At 38.0% G+C, this 18415-nt stretch overlaps 1 protein-coding gene across 3 annotated transcripts in view; it reads left to right on the top strand.

Annotated features, from left to right (window-relative positions):
* The window catches only part of PIK3R3 (phosphoinositide-3-kinase, regulatory subunit 3 (gamma)), a 293821-nt gene extending 276973 nt beyond the window's left edge, over window positions 1-16848 (top strand). For all 3 annotated transcript variants that reach the window (XM_006839711.1, XM_006839713.1, XM_006839712.1), the window contains 3 exons: window positions 5872-5946; window positions 6381-6551; window positions 16650-16848. In XM_006839711.1, the coding sequence (XP_006839774.1) occupies window positions 5872-5946; window positions 6381-6551; window positions 16650-16848 (445 nt within the window). The remainder of the gene's footprint in view (window positions 1-5871; window positions 5947-6380; window positions 6552-16649) is intronic.
* The last annotated feature ends 1567 nt before the right edge of the window (window positions 16849-18415 follow it).

The raw sequence follows: 18415 nt of genomic DNA, 5'->3' as shown, positions 1-18415 counted from the left end.
TATCAATGGAGAAAAGATTGAAGTTGTCAAGGACTTCATTCTTCTTGGATCAACTGTCAACACTCACGGAAGCAGCAGTCAAGAGATCAGATGACATGTTGCATTAAGCAAATCTGCTGCACAAGACCTTTTTAAAAAAGTGTTGAAGAGCAAAGATGTCAGCTTGAGGACTAAGGTGTGACTGACCCAAGCCGTGGTATTTTTAATAACCTTATATGCATGTGAAAGCTGGACAGTGAATAAGGAAGACCGTAGAAGAATTGATGGTTTTGAGTTATGGTGTTGGAGGAGATATTGAAAGTGCCATGGGCAACCAAAAGAACCAACAGATCTGTGTTGGAAGAAGTGTAGCCAGATTGCTCCTTGGAAGCCAGGATGGCCAAACCTTTCTTGGACACATTGGCAGGAGGGACCAGTCACTGGAGAAGGATATCATGTTCGGTAAGGTGGATGGTCAGAGAAAAAAGGAAGATCCCCAGTAAGATGGATTGGTAAAGTGGCAGCATCAATGAGCTCAAGCATGGCAACAATTGTGAGGTTGGCCCAGGGTTGGGCAGTGTTTCATTCTGTTATGCATAGGTCCTCTATGAGTCAGTACCGACTTTATGGCATCTAACAACAACAACCAGGAAACTTCAACTATTTTCTAGGCCTGCTACTATCCCTCTCTCTCAAGGACTGCCAAGCATAACCCTCTTCTCTTGGACAGAAACATCAGCTCTTTCTTAGAGGGTAGAAGTTGGGTTATAGGAGTCCTTAGGTTGTATAAATGGTTAAAATGTTTAGCTGCTAATCAAAAGTTGGAAGTTCAGGTCCACCCAGAGGTGCCTTGGAAGGAAACCCTGACAACATACTTCTGAAAAACCAGCATTTGAAAACCCTTAAGTTCTTCTGTAATACACATGGGGTTACCATGAGTCAGAATGAACTAACTGCACAACTGTTTGTGTTTTTTTTTTCATTTTCTTTTCTTTTAAGTGGGTTGTAAGGTCAACTAAGACCTTTAGAAAGGGCATAAAATTTATTACAATTTTTTTCCCCACTTGCTGAAGCAGTCTAAGAAAGGACATGCCAAACCAGCTTTTTTCTTCTTTTTTAAGGTAACCTTTAGTGTAAGCTTTGTTGTTGTTGTTAAGTGCTGTTGAGTAGATTCCGACTCATAGTGACCCTGTATAGGGTTTCCAAGGAGCAACTGGTGAGCTGGAATCACCACCTTTGCAGGTTAGGTCTGATGCATTAGCCCACAGCACCACACCAGGACTCCAGTGTAAGGTTTAGGAGTAGTATTTTTCCTATTTCCTGAAAGAGAAAACAGACATAAAGAGAGGCTGGTCCAAGACCACATAATTAGTTAGTAATAGAATTAGAACTGGTTATCTCATCTTTTGATACTTGCTTCATATTGGTTTCTCTAGAATGTAATACCTTTACATGTGATCTGGACATTACTCATTAAAAGTAAGTTAAATATGAATCAGCATATTTACTATGCTCATTGAGCTCTTTCAGAATAATTTTTAAAAGCTAGCCAATTCCTGGTATTGCTCTTAGAAGTTAAGAACTCAGAACTATGTAGAAATCTTTCAAATGGACTTAAAACAGTTGACTATTTCAGAAGGTAGACACTATTACAATAAGACGTCTCTGTGTAAGATAAAACCCGACAGAGAAGGAAAAGTAAAGTATGTTCCACTAAAATGAGTGTTATGAAAGTGCTAAGACTGCACCCTGTCAAAGGTGGAAAACTTGTGAGACACCAAAAAGCAATATAGTCCTGTGAAGTTTTGGGTCTCACAGGTTTCACTGTATTAAGTGGGGTAGACAAAAACCATTTTTTCTTTCTCTTGGCCTTCCCTTTTACGGTGTCCTAACATTCTCTGTGGCAGAAAGAGGTTCCATTTAAAGAGTTTGATGGTTAAAAGAAAATGGGGACTTAAGAAAATGTAGTGCAGTTTGATAATTTCAATTCTTTTACTTACTGTCCCTTTCTCTTTAATAAAAGAGCAGTTTCTTTAAAGATAGAAAACTTTGGGTGACAAAAGTATCTTGATAAGAGAAATTATGGTGTAGGAGGGGATAAGTTCTGTGAAAGCTCATGTGCTAACTGTCTTCCACCTTCACTAAAAGTAAAATATGAGATCCAGGTTAATTGAAGGACAGGCCTAATTAAGAAAGGCTGTGGGATCTATCTACAAGAACTTTAAAATAGGTGTCATGCCAAGTTCTCTAGTATCCTTGGGGTCAGAGAGAGATACTTCATAGTTGGGAAGATTTTGTTAAATGTAGACAGTTAGCAAATATTTTGTTATTGTTGTTGTTATTGTTATTGTGCCATAGATTTGATACTGACTCATATTGACCCTGTGCACAACAGAATGAAACACTGACCAGTCCTTTGCCAACTTCACAATCATTGCTTCGTTTGAGTCCATTGCTGCTGCCACTGTGCCAGTCCATCTCATTGGTGGTCTTCCTCTTTCCCCCAGCCCTCCACTTTACAAAACATGAATGTTGATGGTGTATCAGAGCAAAATGAAGTTTTGGACAACTTCAGTCTTCTCTCCCTTTATATGGATGTTGCTTGTTGGTCAGTAGTAAGGATTTTTGTTTTCTTTACATTGAGATCCAACCCATAAAAAGGCTATGGTTTTTGATCTTCATAATTTAATCCTCTTGGCTTTCAGCAAGCAAGGTTGTATCATCTGCATGTCACAGGTTGTTATTGAGTCATCCTCCAGTCCTGATGCCACATTTTTCTTTATCTAATTCAGCTTCTTGGATTATTTGCTCAGCATATATTTTGAATAAGCATTCAAATATATTTGAATAATTGAATAAGCATGGTGAAAGAACCGAACCCTGTCACACATCTTTCCTAATTTTAAACCATTTGGTCTGTATTACCTTGTTCTGTTCAAACAACTGCCTCTTGGTCTATGTGCAGGTTCTTCATGAGCACAGTTAAGTGTTCCAGAATACTCATTCTCCACAATGTTGTCCGTAGCTTGTCATGAGCCATACAATCGAAAGCCTTTGTGTAGTCAGTAAAACAATGCTAAACATCTTTCTGGTATTTGCTGCTTTCAGCTGCCATCAGCAGTGATATCGCTCATTCCATATCCTTGTCTTAATCTAACTTGAACCTCTGCAAGTTCTCTGTCAATGTGTAGTTGTAGCCATTTTTTAATTATCTTTAGCAAAATGTTACTTTCATGTGATATTAATGATATTGTATGATGATTTCCTCATTCCGTTGGGTCACCTCTCTGGAATGGTCACAAATATGGATCTCTTCCAGTCAGTTGGCCAGGTAGTTATCCAGATTTCTTTGCATAGATCAGTGAGCGCCTCCAGTGCTGCATCAGTTTGAGAAGCGCTGAACGGGTTCTTCCCTTTTGGTTTTCTAATTCCAGGTCTTTGCATATTTCATTATAATATCTGACTTTGTGTTCTCGAGCTGCCTTTTGAAATTTTTAATGCAGCTCTTTTACCTTCTTATCTTCCATTTGCTTTAGTATCACTACACTGGAAAGCAAGTTTCAGAGTCTCTTCCGACATCCATGCTAGTCTTTTCCTTCTTTCTTGTCCTCTTCATGACCTTTTGTTTTCTTCCTTGATTATGTTCTTGATGTCATCCCACAAATTTTCTGGTCTTCAATCTTTAGTGTCTAATGCATCAAATCTGTTCTTGAAGTGATCTCTAAATTCAGGTAGGATATATTCAAGGTTATATTTTGGCTCTTGTGGACTTATTATAATTTCCTTCATCTTCAGACTGAACTTGCATATGAGCAATTGATAGTCTGTTCCACAGTCTGTCCCTGGTCTTGGAGCTTTTCTACCGTCTCTTTCCACAATTGTAGTAAATCTGATTTCTGTGTATTCCATCTGGTGAGCTCTGTGTGTATAGTCATCTGTTACGCTATTTAAAAATGGTATTTGCAATAAAGAATCATTGGTCTTGCAGAATTCTATCATGTGATTTCCAGCATTGTTTCTATCACAAAAGGCATATTTTCCAACTACTGATCCTTCCTCTTTGTTTCCAGCCTTTGCATTCCAATCACAAGTATCAGTACATGTTGATTGCATGTTTAATCAGTTGCAGACTGAAGTTGGTAGAATTCTTCAATTTCATAATCACTGGTTTTAGTGGTTGGTGCATAAATTTGAATAATAGTGGTATTAACTGGTCTTCCTTGTAGGTGTATGGAAATTATACTATCACAGACAGTGTTGTACTTTATATGTGAATCCAGTTTTCCTAGATTCATACTTTGTACATTCCATTTTCCAATTATTAGTAGATGTTTACAACTTTTTCTGTTCACTTTGAGTTATGCCCCATCAACAAGTATGTCATTACGGTCAACTCTACATTGAGGAGGCAGCTCTTCCCCAGTTGCATTTTGAGTGCCTTCCAACCCGAGGGGCTCATCTTCTGGCACTATATGTGACAGTACTCTGGTACTATTCATTATGTTTTCAGTGACTAAATATTAGGAAGTAGTCCACCTCTCCTTCTTCCTAGTCTGTCTTCATCTGGAAGCTTCATCTGAAACCTATGCACCATTGATGGCCCTGCTGGTATTTAAGATAGCGGTGGCATAGCTTCCAGAATCACAGCAACACGCAAGCCACCACAGTATAACAAACTGACAATGGCCATAAACAGGAAAGATTCCTTTCTTTAAAACAGTTTGTACATTAATGGAGGGAGACAAAGAAGTAAAAGTATCAAATAATTTCAGACACAGAGATGTAAATGAAAATTATAAAGTGTAGAGGATATTTGGGAGGTGGCCTTAGTTGAGACAATCGGGAATCCTTGAGGAGATAATATTTGTGATATGAGGCCTAAATTCTCAGAAACCTTGGTTTGGGGATGGTGATAAATGAAAGTTTTCTATATTTCACTCTAATTTTAGACCATTAACTATCTCAAAGGTATACAGGGTGATGGTTTATATGATGTTACATGTAAAATGTAAGTAGTGGTAATGTTGTTAAGTGCCATTAATTCAGTTCTGACTCATAGCAATGCTGTATAGGGTTTCTGAGGAGAAGCTGGTAGGTTTGAACCACTAACCTTGTGATTTGAACCACTAACCTTGTGATTAGCAGTCCAGTTCTGATCCTACAGAAATACACCAGGAGTAGCTTTTAAGTACTGTGATTTGTGTGACAGTGAAGTAAAAGCAATATTAAGGACTCAAATTGTCACCTAGAATTTCTTGTGGCTTGCTTGTTGTTGGGTGCCATCAAGTTGATTCCGACCCACAGCGACCCTGTGTAGGGTTTCCAAGGAGCAGCTGGTAAGCTTGAACCACCAGCCTTGCAGTTCAAACGACTTTGCAGTCTGACTCATTAGCCCACAACACCACAACCAGGACTCCTGTGGCTTGCTTAGGTGCAAAAATTAACTTTGGGTATTTGTTTTCAACTGTTAAATTCAATGCCATAGGCCATACAGCAGTAGGCTTCTTTGGTTTAGTGGAGATTGCCTGTTTGTGAAAAGGCACCATGATCACTCATGAAATTTCAGAAACAGGAGACCCAATATATATGACTGCAAGGATATGTGCACTTGTGGTAATAAAACATTATTTAAAAGGAAGTGAAAAGTAAGAGAGGTGCCTAATTTCAGGTAGCTCTCCATATTCCTTTCACAGAAGAGATTAATTCAAAATGATATTAATTGAAGGAAAATTAGTGGAGAGACTAATTTAGGGAAATTTCTGGCCATTCTTTGTGAGTTTGGGGAGAAAAGAGGCTCCTGGACTCTGGGAGGTTGGTTTGCTCTTGTGTTACGTCTACTTTTTCCAGGCAGAGTTTTCACGAATATTGACACTGATGTCTTCCTTCTGGCAGATGGCTCAATCACAAAGGAGTGAGACAGAAGCGTCTGAATACCTGGCTGGGAATCAAGAATGAGGATGCTGATGAGTAAGTGTCCGCTACCTTTTTGCAAGAGGGCTTTGTTCCCAGTGTAAGACATGGGCCTTATTTATATATGCTAAATATTAGTTCTTATTGTCACTTGAGAATATAAAATTAGAACTTTGCATCTGTTTTAAACTGAATTGTTTGAAGAGTGCCCTATAGGCTCTGAGTTCTGAGTTTATATTCAGTCGCATAAAACCTGTATGTACCAGCACACTGGCATTTATTCATATTTCAGTTTATTGAATGGGACATGTAAATTCATTATTTCCTGCATTATAACTAGTTGTGAAACTCTTTAAAAACAAAACCCAACTCAAAACAATTTCACTTTGTCCTTTTGGGGTAAAAGATTTAGAAGTGAGTTTTGTTTATGAATTTGTTTTTAGAAATAAGTAAATTGATTGTTAAAATTACCTTTTAACATTAATTTTTAGGACTTACTTTATAAATGAGGAAGATGAAAACCTGCCCCATTATGATGAGAAAACCTGGTTTGTTGAGGATATCAATAGAATACAAGCAGAGGACTTGCTTTATGGAAAACCTGATGGTGCATTCTTAATTCGAGAGAGTAGCAAGAAGGGATGCTATGCTTGCTCTGTGGTGTAAGTCTTCTCTTGGGATATGACCTTTTGAAAACTTCTGCATTGATTAACTGAAAAACAACCTCTCATAAAATTTAGATCAAATTAATTAAAATACAATAATGGCTTGAGCCATTAGTATTTGTGCAAAGATGAGAATTGGTTGCTTTAGGAGAAATAATGTTGGAAAATAACTGGGGTACTTTTGATTAATGTGAGATCTGGAATTGATCTGCATGCACATCTTGGTCTCCCTTGTCAGATTAGAGGAGGCTTGATTAAATAGAAGAAAACCTCTATCTAAAATTTTAAATTAAATAATATGTTAGTGAGGTAGTGATAGAAAATGTGGATATGTTTTTTAAGATGATATATCTTGTGATTTTGGAAAAATCCTTTTAATGGGAATTAAAATCCTGGACAACTAACCATGCCTCAGATATCAAATATAGAACTACTTGAAACATTTCTTTAGCCTGGGCTTTTCATATTAACTGAGTAGAAATAACAAGAGAGAATTTTAACTTTTAAACAGGATTTGGGATCTTTTAAGAACAAGAAAAAGAAAAAAAAAAAAAAAAACTAGAGGAAGGCAGCAAGGCCAATACATTGATTCCTCAGGTTTTCAGGTAGCAGCCTGCCAGTTAAGGACTTGACTGGTGGAAGGTGTTTCTCAACAGCTCAGTCAATCCCTGGGGAAACAAGGAGTGGTTTGAATAATTGAGTCAGCTGCATATTTATTCTCCTTCTTTTAACCACACACTTGACCAAACTCAAATCCACAGTAGTGTGGACATCCCTTGCCTAAGAAAACCAACTACCATTTGTACATCATGTTAAAAGTAGGTACGGGAGACAATTTTGAGGATGGTTAGAAGTAAGAGAGGCTGGCATCAGGAAAATCTAACTTGTTTGCCAGCCACTCTGGCTACAGGAATCCTGCCTACATAGACCTCTCTATATACTTAGAATATTTGTTGAAGTAGGAATATGAATAAATTTAGTTGTTATGAGACACTCACAGTAAAATTAAATTGATCATACAGTAAGTGGTCAGGGCTGGGATTCATATGTTTTTCCATTTTAATTTCTATTAATGACATCAAAAGGGAGCCTTAGAAGTTATTTAATTTCAGAGCTTTTTATGGCTACAGACCTGCAGCCAGCAATGAATGTGTTCTCCTTGAGAAAGCAGGTAGTGAGCATCTGTGATATTTACTGAAGTTGCTCTTTGGGATAAGAAATTTGATTAGGGGTATAACAACTAGACAGGAAATAGAAGAGTTGAACAACGTTATAAAATGTAAAATAGTAGACCTAAAAGCCACCTATAGAACAATCTTCCCAAGTGCACATGAAATATATAGTGTAGACTATAGTGGCCTTTTTAAATCTGACAATCACATGGTTTACTATGCCAGGAATGACAAATTGAGGAGAAATGGTGTCACATTCATCATCAAAAAGAGTATCAAGATCGCTCTTGAAGTATAATGCTGTCTGTGATAGGATAATATCCGCACGCCTATAAGGAAGACCAGTCAATACCACGACTGTTTATATTTATGCAACAACCACTAAAGCCAGTGATGATGAATGTGAAGAATTCTACCAATGTCTTCAATTCAAAGTCAATCAAACATGTAATCAAGATGTACTGATAATTACTGTTGATTGGAAACAAAGAGGAAGGATCAGTAGTTGGAAAATATGGCCTTGGTGCTAGAAACAATGCTGGAAATTATATAATAAAATTTTGCCAGATCAATGCTTTCTTCATTGAAAAGACTTTTTTTTAACAACATAAAACACATGGACCTCACCAGATGGAATACACAGAAACCAAATGACTACATCTGTAGAAAGAGATGGTGGAAAAGCTCCGTATCAAAACAAGGTATGGGCAAAATATGACCTTGAATATATCCCACCTGAATTTAGAGATCATTTCAAGAACAGATTTGATGAATTAGACACTAATGACAAGCTCTGGAAAACATTGTAGATAATGAGTATTCTGGAAAACTTAATTGTGCTCATGAGGAACCTGTACATAGACCAAGAGGCAGTTGTTTGAACAGAACAACTGTTGGTTTAATATCAAGAAATGTGTGTACCAGGGTTGTATTCTTTCAATATACTTATTCAATCTGTATGCTGAGCAAAAATAATCAGAGAAACTGAATTATGTGAAGAACGTGGCATCAGGATTGGAAAAAGATTCATTAACAACCTGAGAGATGCAGATGTTATAACCTTGCTTGCTAGAAGCAAAGAGGACTTAAAATACTGATGAAGATCAAAGACTATATACAGCCTTCGGTATGGGTTGCACCTCAATGTAAAGAAAACAAATCCTCACCACTGGACCAATAAATGACATCATTATAAATGGTATCATTTTGCTATGATCCACCATCAACACTCATGGAAGCAGCAGTCAAGAAATCAAACAACATATTGCATTTGACAGATCTGCTGCACAAGACCTCTCCAAAGTGTTGAAGAGCAAAGATAGCAGTTTGAAGACTAAAGTGTGCTGGACCCAAGCTAACCTCATATGCCTGTGAAAGTTGGACAGTGAATAAGGAAGACCACAGAAGAATTGATGCATTTTACAGTGTTGGAGGAGAATATTAAGTGTACCATGGACTGCCAAAAGAACAAAACAATCTGTATTGGAAGAAGTACAGACAGAATGCTCCTTGGAAGTCAGGATAGCCAGACTTAGTCTCTCATACTTCAGACATATTATTAGGAGGGACCACTTCCTGGAGAAAGGGCATCAGGCTTGGTAAAGTGAAGGGTCAGTGAAAAAGATGAAGACCCCAACAAGACAGACTGGCACAGTGAAAACAGCAGTGGGCTCAAGTGTAGCAACAATTGTGAATTTGGCACAAGACTGGTCAATATTTCATTCTGTTGTGGATAGGGTCACTATGACTAGACAGCACCTAACAACAACAACATGTAGGGTTAGGCCTTAAGACAAATCTCAGTAAATTAGTTGCACTGTAATTCCACAAATTGTGTTCTGCAAACACAGTGGAAAAAAATTAGAAATCAATTTTGTTGTTGTTAAGTGCTGTCGAGTCGGTTCCAACCCATAGTGACTCTGTATAGGGTTTCCGAGGAGCAACTGGTGAGGTTGAACCACCGACCTTGAGGTTCAAACCGACTTTGCAGTCCTGTGTATTAACCCACAGTGCTACACCAAGAAACCAGTAGCAGAAAATTTGTAAATTCCAGAAATATGTGCAAATTAAACAACACACTTCTAATCATCAATGGGTGAAAAGGAACAAGGAACATGAGAAAATACTTTGAATTAAAATAGGGACATAACAAACTAAAATATATGGAATGCAACTAGAGGGAAATTGATAGCTATAAACTCCTGTGTTAAAAATAGAAATTTCAAATCACCTTAAAAAACCTAGGAAAAGAACAACTGACCCCAAAGCAAGCAGAATGAAAGAAATAACAAATATCAGAGTGGAAATGAATGAAATAGAGAATAGAAAAACAGAGAACATCAATGTAACTAAACTTTGGGGAAAAATCAATATAATTGACAAACAGACTGATCAATTAAAAAATGAGAGAAATCTCTAATGGTTAAAATCAGGATAAATAAAGGGACAGTGTTACAAAAGTAAAAAGGAGAATAGGGAATACTATGTATGGCAACAAGTTATGTAACTTAAATTGAACAAATTTCTCGGAAGAGATGAATTACAAAACTGACTCAAGATCTGAATTGAAATATAACAAGTAAAGAAATTGAATAATTATTTTAAAACTTTCCACAAAGAAAAGCTCAGAGATGTTAAAAGCTCAGGATCAGCCATCTAAGGTACAACTACTGGTCTCCCCTTGTATGAAAGAAAGAGTGATGGAAATTTGAAGATGCCTGGAATCAGCTAGTCCAATGGACATGTGAACATCAGTCACCATGATCTGTGACCAGAAGACCCAGATCGTGCCTAGCTACTACCATTAACATCTGCTCTGAAAGAGATCACATTAGGTGGTCCCAGATAGAGTGGGAGAAAATGTGGAACAAAACTCAAAAGCTTACTGGTTTGAAAGAGACTGGAGGAAACTGAGACTATGACTGTTGACCACCCTTCATGTCTGGACTAGAACTCACCCTTTTGGCCCAATTTCCAGCCAAGTAGTAGATAGGTACATGTTTTTAAATGCCATTGAATTGATTCCAATTCATATCGACCCTGTTATAGGATTTCAGAGGAGCAGCTGTGGTGGGTTTGAACTGCCGACCAGTTTGCAGTCCAGTACTGATCCTACAGCACCATACCAGGTGTCCAGATAGATACATTGTTGCTGTTGTTGTTGTTAAGTGCCGTTGAGTCAGTTCCAACACATAGTGGTGAATATATGGTTGTGGTGTGCCATGGAGTCTGTTCCAACTTATAGTGACTTGGCATAGGGTTTCCAAGGCTGTAAATCTTTATGGGAGCAGAAAGCCTCATCTTTCTCCCACGAAACCGCTGGTAATTTTGAATTGCTGACCTTGTCTTGAGAGGTTTTACTCTCCTCATCTTTAATTTTTAGTTTTTGCTTTAGGTACTTGTAATTTTGATGTTAGTTGTTGGTAGGTACCAAATGTGTCAGTTCCAACTCATTGTGGCCCTATGCTCAATAATGAAACACTGCCTAGTCCTGTGCTACCCTCACAATTATTGTTTGAGTCCGTTGTTGCTACTGTTTTGTCAGTTCATCTCTTTTGGGGTCTTCTTCTTTATCTCTAACTCTCCACTTTACCAGGCCATATGTCCAAAATACGAGAGATGAAGTCTTGTCATCTTCGCTTCTGAGGAGCACTCTGGCTGTACTCCTTCCAAGACAGAATTGTTTGTTTTTCTGGCAATCCATGGTATTCGATATTCTTCACAAACACCGTAATTCAAATGCATGGACTCTTCTACAGTCTTCCTTATTCATTTGCTAACTTTCACAAGTATATGAAGTGATTAAAAATACCATGGCTTGGGTCAGGTGCACCTTAGTCCTCAAATTGACATCTTTGCTCTTTAACACTTCAAAGAGGTCTTGTGTAGCAAATCTGCCTAATGCAGTTTCTTGTCTGAGTTCTTGATGGCTGCTTCTATGAGTGTTGATAGTGGATCCAAACAAAATGAAATCTTTGACTTCAGTGCTTTCTCCATATATCATGTTCTTCATTGGTCCAATGGTGAGATTTTTGTTTTCTTTACATTGAGGTGCAATCAATCCATACTGAAGGCTGTATCTTTGATCTTCATCAGATTAGTATTTTATGTTCTCTTTGCTTCCATCAAGCAAGGTTTTGTCATAAGCATATCTCAGGTTGTTAATGAGTCTTCTTCCAGTCCTGATGACATGTTCTTCATATAATCCAGTTTCTTGGATTATTAACTCAGCATGCAGATTGAATGTTGTTGTTGTCAAGTGCCTTCAAGTTGGTTCCGACTCATAGTGACCCTGTAAAGTGTTTCAAAGGAGCAGCTGGTGGTTTCTAACCACCAACCTTGCAGTTAGTAGTCCAGTACTTATCCTACAGTACCACACTAGGACTCCTGCAGATTGAATAAATATGATGAAAGGCTACAACCCTGGCACATACCTTTTGTGAGTTTAAACTATCCTAAATTCCCTTGTTTTCTTCCAACTACCTCTTGATCTTTGTACAGATTTTACAGGAGTACAATTAAGTGTCCGGAATTCCATTCTTTGTGATATTATCCATAGTTTGTCATGATCCACATAGTCAAATGCTTTTGCATAGTCAATAAAGCACAAGTAAACATCTTTCTAGTATTCTCTGCTTTCAATCAAAATCCATCTGACATTAGCAGTGATAATCCCTTTTTCCATGAATGCTTCTGAATCTGTCTTGAATTTCTGGTAGCTTCCTGTATATATTTTACTATAACTGTTTTAAAATTATCTTCATCAAAATTTTACTTGTATGTTATGTTAGTGACACTGTTAGGTGAATTCTGTATTATATTTGGTCACCTTTCTTTGGAATGGGCACAAATATGGATATCTTCCAATCGGTTAGGCAGGTAACTGTCTTCCAAATTTTTGGTGTAGATGAGTGAATGCTTCCAGTGCTGTCCAGTTTGTTAAAACATTCCTATTTGTATTCCGTCAATTCCTGGAGCCTTGTTATTCAATAATGCCTTTGGTGTAGTTTGGACTTTTCCTTCAGTTCCATTGGTTCTTGATCATATGGTACCTCTTGAAATGTTTGAATATTGACCAGTTCATTTTGGCACAGTGACTGTGTATTCCTTCTATTTTCTTTTGATGCTTCCTGTGTCATTCAGTACTTTGCCCATGTTGTTGTTAGGTGCCATCGAGTTAGTTCTTACTCGTAGTGACCCTGTATAGGTTTCTGAGACTAAATCTTTGAAGGGGCAGAAAGTCTCATCTTTCTTTTGCAGTGTGGCTGGTGGGCTCAGACCACCTAACTTGTGGTTTACTGTCCAGTGCTTACCCTTCAAAACTACTGCACTCCCATTTTGCCCATGTTGTTTTTGTTATGTACCATTGAGTTGGTTCTGATTCATATTGACCCTGTATAGGGTTTCCGAGGAATGGCTGGTGAGTCTGAACCATCAACCTTGTGATTCAATCAACCTTACAATCCAGTGTTGATCCTTTAGTACCACACCAGGACTCCATTTGACACCTCTTGAAATTTTTCCTATAGAAGCCTTCAATATTTCAAGTCAAGGCTTGAATTTTTTCTTCAGTTCTTTCAGCTTGAGAAATTCTGAACGTTTTCCTTTTGGTCTTCTAACTCCAGGTACATTTCATTACAATATTTGACTTTGTCTTCTTGAGCTCCCCTTTGGAGTTTTCTGTTCAACTCTTTTACCTCCACATTTCTTCCATTTGCTTAAGTATCTCTACACTGGAAAGCAAGTTTCAGAGTTTCTTCTGATGTCTATTTTAGTCTTTTCTTTCTTTCTCGTTTTTCTTCCTATATGATGTTTTTGATATTATCCCACAATTCTTCTAGTCTTTGGTCATTAGTGTCTAATTCATCAAATCTGTTCTTGAATTGATTTCTAAATTCAGGTGGGATATATTCAAGGTCATATTTTAGCTCTCATGGACTTGTTTTAATTTTTTTCGGTTTTGACCTGAACTTGCATATGTGCAAATTGGTGGTCTGTTCCACAGTTGGCCCCTGGCCTTGTTTTTGGCTGATAATGTTGAGCTTCTCCATGGTCTCTTCCCAGAGATGTAGTCAATTCTCCTGTGTATTCCATTTGGTGAGGTCCAGGTGTATAGTCATTGTTTATGTTGTTGAAAACAGGTCTTTTCTGAGAGTAAGTGTTAGTCTTGCTAAATTCTATCATGCTGTCTCCAGCATCATTTCTATCACTAAAGCCAAATTTTCCAACTATGAATCTTTCTTCTCAGATTCTAACTTTCACATTCCAATCACCCTCAATGCATCTTTTAAAATGTATATATATATAGTGGTGGTTATGTGCCGTGGAGTCGGTTCCAACTCATAGCGACCCTGTACAGGGTTTCCAAGGAGCTGCTGGTAGGTTTGAACCACCAACCACCAATTTATCCTGCAGTGACACACCAGGACTACAAAGAAGTTGGTAGAATTCTTCAATTTCATCATCATTGCCTTAGTGTTTGGTGTGTAAATTTGAATAATAATAGTCTTAATCATAGTATTAACTGGTCTCCCTTGTAAATCTATGAATATTATCCTCTCATAGATAGCACTGAACTTCAAGATAGGTCTTGCAATGCTCTTTCTCATGATGAATGCGACATCATTTCTCTTCAGTTTGTCCTTCATGGCATAGTTAACCATATGATTGTTGGATTAAAAATGGCCATTTCTTGTCCATTTTTATGCGTTTCATTTTTGACGATTACCAATTTTTCTAGATCCATACTTTGTACATTCTATTTTCTGATTATTAATTGATGTTTGCAACTGTGTCTCTTCTCATTTTGAGTTGTGCTCCATCTCCAAATGAAGATCTTGAAAGCTTTGTTCCATCCACATCATTAAAGTCAACTCTACTTTGAAGAGGGAACTCTTCCCCAGTCATATATTGAGTACCTCCCAACCCGAGGGATGCATCTTCTGGCACACATTGTTCTCTTGCTGTTCATAAGGTTTTCAATGACTAATCATTCCGAAGTGGTTCACCTCTCTTCCTTTCTAGTCTGTCTTAGTCTGGAAGCTCTGATGAAATCTGTCCACCATTGGTGACCCTGTTGGTACTTTAATATTGGTGGTATAGCTTCCAATATGAAAGCAACATACAAGCCACCACAGTACGATACACTGACAAATGGTGATAACTTTATTATAGTTTTCTAAATGCATTTCTCATTTCCTTGAAATCCTTTCCTTCTAAATTTCATGTTTTGCCCAAAAATAGAGAAGCTTTTACTCACTTAACACATTCAGTGTGTGTACAAAAGCAAAAATCTTCTGATGAGGTTTTCTTCCTTAAAAATTTTCAGAAGTGTGCTAACTTTATCATATAATTATGTTAATAGTTTTCTCTTTTTTTGAGATGTTCATGTTTTTGAGAATGGAAAATCATAAATTCACTAAGTTTTATAAAAAAAAATTATTTCCGTTTTTTTAAAAAAGCTTATCCCTTCACAAATAAGTGATCAATTTATCTCTGACTGAAAAGTTTGACATTTTCAAAATAATAATCGAAGAGAAAAAGACCATCAAGGAAGCTGTAATTAAGTTCTATAAAACACAAACTTATTCAATTTTTAAGGAAAAGGATAAAAGAACTAAAAAATACATGAGTGGAATCAACATAAATGTCAAGAAAGGAAGGGATGGAAATTATGCAGCAATCAACAAATCTATTTTTATGTGGTTTCTTCAAGCCTCCACCAGTAATGTTCGGATTTCAGGGCTTATGTTGCAAGCAAAGGCAAAGGAAGCAGTAAAACTTTTAAAAAGTTGACGGAGTTTAACGGTGACAACACTTAAAAATGTCTGTGAAATCGCTTGCAATGTATTGTGGTGAGTCAAACAAGGTTGACAAAGATGTTTAAAACTGGTTCACAAAATTAAAAGATCATAAGGGGAGATAATCCTAAAAACATTGCAAATACTAATGACACTGTTCTGTTTTATAGGGCAGTGCCTAATAGAATTCTTAAAATGAAGGGAGACAAATGTTTAGTTTACAGGGTTGGATTTTGGATGAGTTGCTTACTGTCCTCATGACCACATCTGCAGATGGGACATCTGATAAACCATGTTGTTGCTCAGTGCCATCGAGTCGGTTCTGATTCAATAGCTACCCTATAAAGGATTTCCAAGGAACAGCTGAGGGGGTTTGAACCACTGATCATGGGTTAGTGCTTATCCTATATGTTACAATGGAATATTATTCAGCTATAAGAAGAAATAAGTGCTGATACATGCCGCATGAACAAACCTTGAAAATATCATGCTAAGTGAAAGAAACCAGATTAAAAGGCTATATATTGTATGATTCCATTTATATGAAATGTCCAGAATAGGCAGATCCCTAAAGACAGATTAGTGGTTGCTGTGGGCTGAGGCAAGGGAAAAATGGGAAGTGACTGTTAAGGAGAAAGTAGTGTTTTGAGCTGGGGGTGATGAAAATATTTTGAATTATGCACTTAAAGAAATTAGATTTGTTCTGCCCTCTGTAGTGCATTCTTCTTACCTAATGAAATTCCAGAACTCAGTGATTTCTACCAACTCTTTGTTGTTGTTAAACGCTGTTGGGTCAGTCCCAACTCATAGCAACCCTGTATAGAGTTTCCAAGGAGCAGCTGGTGAGCTTGAACCGCTGACGTGGCTCATACTGATCTTGCACACCAGGACTCCGACTCTTAGTGGAAAGTAAAAAGATATTTCTGTGGCCATAACTATATCTGGGTGTTTGGGAATACGCACTTGCATGTGACATATTAAGTTTTGTCTAATCTAGAAAACGCTTTTACTTCTCACTTTGCTAACAGTTGCTTTCAGACTTCTGGTCATGTATATAGTTCCTTTATCTATTGTTTTCTCTCTTAACATTTTCCCTGTGGTATTTTTGTGTTATATCTTTGCAGTGCCGATGGAGAAGTGAAGCACTGTGTGATCTACAGCACTGCTCGGGGCTTTGGCTTTGCAGAGCCTTACAACTTGTACAGCTCACTGAAGGAGTTGGTGCTCCATTACCAGCAGATATCCCTTGTTCAGCACAATGACTCCCTCAACGTCAGGCTTACCTACCCTGTCCACGCACAGATGCCCTCGTTCTGCAGATAAAGAGGGGGTGGGAAGAGAGGTGGCTCTCAAGCATTCTTTTCTACAGTTTTTATTAGACTATGAGGGCATTCTTTCTACGTAGACTGCTTGTTTTGCACAAGAAATGATTATGTGAATGTGAAGTGGAGATGGAGCAGCAGCCCACCAGGGTGGGAAAGAAGGGTTATGGGGTTCCCTGGGACTCAGTGGTGTGCTGCACTAACATAGTAAGCTGGAAGCAGATGTTGTTTTTGCAGTTTGTTTTATTGGGGTTTTTGTTTTGTTTAGTCATGCAGCCTCAACAGAACACATTAGGCTTGGGTTGGGGTTATTTGAACCCGCTGAAGAGTCCATGTCTTCTTTTGGTCTTTGAGAGTGCATCATGGGTATGGCTCTGCCAGATTCTGTCTTGTTTTGGCACAGCCTCTCTTAGGATACATGTGTACTCCCCACTTCCCCCCTCCCCAAAAACAGAGGCTATTTTGGTTCCGTGGTAGCATGGAATTTGGTGAAAAAGATAACCAAAGGAAAATGGGGAGGCTTGGAATTCTATTTAAAGAATCTAAACCAACTGAGGGAAACCTTCAACTGAAGATACTTTATTCTTTCAACGTAATTTAGGCTTCAGCAGCCCCTAGCTTCTCCCCTCTAAAGAAGCATTATATTCAGAAACCAAATTATTCCCACTAAAACAAAATTTATTGCTGGTCTAAGGCCAGATGGGAGAACGTGGCACTAATATATGAATGCACACTTCTATACCAAAACTTGAAAATAAAAGAAAAACTAGAGTGTGTATGTTTTTACAAATACTAAAATTGTTCAGTATAACTCCTTCCCTGCCCTGGTTTCTCAGAAATAAGGAATAGTGTTTTTGTGGAGATGGTGAGCTTTGAATCATAAAATGAAGTTGGTGCGTTAGTGGTGTTTCCTTAGCCTACAGAATGGTCTGTTGTTTGAAACCTTTGTAACTTGTTTGTATAAGTAAAGAAAAGGTGCAATCCAGTGCTTTTAGATGACTTGAATATACCAAATATTGATATAGAACAACATTCTTATATGTGCTTCCCCAAGTTAAAAGGCCCTGCAGAAACAGTAAACATGGTTTTTCTTTATCACCTCTCCCTTGGTGGGTATGGGTTAGAGAACCATAGGTGTCTAAGGCTGTAGCAGGAGGGTGGGCTAGACTGTGGTCAGGGACCTCAGTAAATCACAGACCCAGGAGCCCTGGAGTCCAGAGTGAGGGTCTTAACCACAGGGCACGTTATCCATGTGCTTCCATCCAGTGGTTTCTAAAGCTTTTACAGGAAGAAGAGAAGACGGCTTGGAGTTTAAACTGTTAGTAGAAGCCATCTAGAGTGTTTCTTGTTGCCTTTTTTGTGATCCTTTAAGACAATGTACACAGTCTTCCCTCATGCTTCATTTAGATTTTTGGCTAGGAATCATCTGCTCCATGTGGTTAAGCTTTCTAGTTGAGTGAAGCTAGGTGAATGGATTAGGGGCTAGGCATCTACTGTCTGCATTATGCCCCACCCCATTTTTCAACACTCATTTGACAAGTTGAGTCCATCTGTCTCTGAGCCAACCC

This window comes from Chrysochloris asiatica, unplaced genomic scaffold (assembly GCF_000296735.1).
Source record: "Chrysochloris asiatica unplaced genomic scaffold, ChrAsi1.0 scaffold00026, whole genome shotgun sequence".
In the NCBI taxonomy this organism is placed as follows: domain Eukaryota; kingdom Metazoa; phylum Chordata; class Mammalia; order Afrosoricida; family Chrysochloridae; genus Chrysochloris; species Chrysochloris asiatica.
The sequence above is the reverse complement of the archived record's forward strand: the minus strand, read 5'-3'. Positions and strand labels throughout refer to the sequence as shown.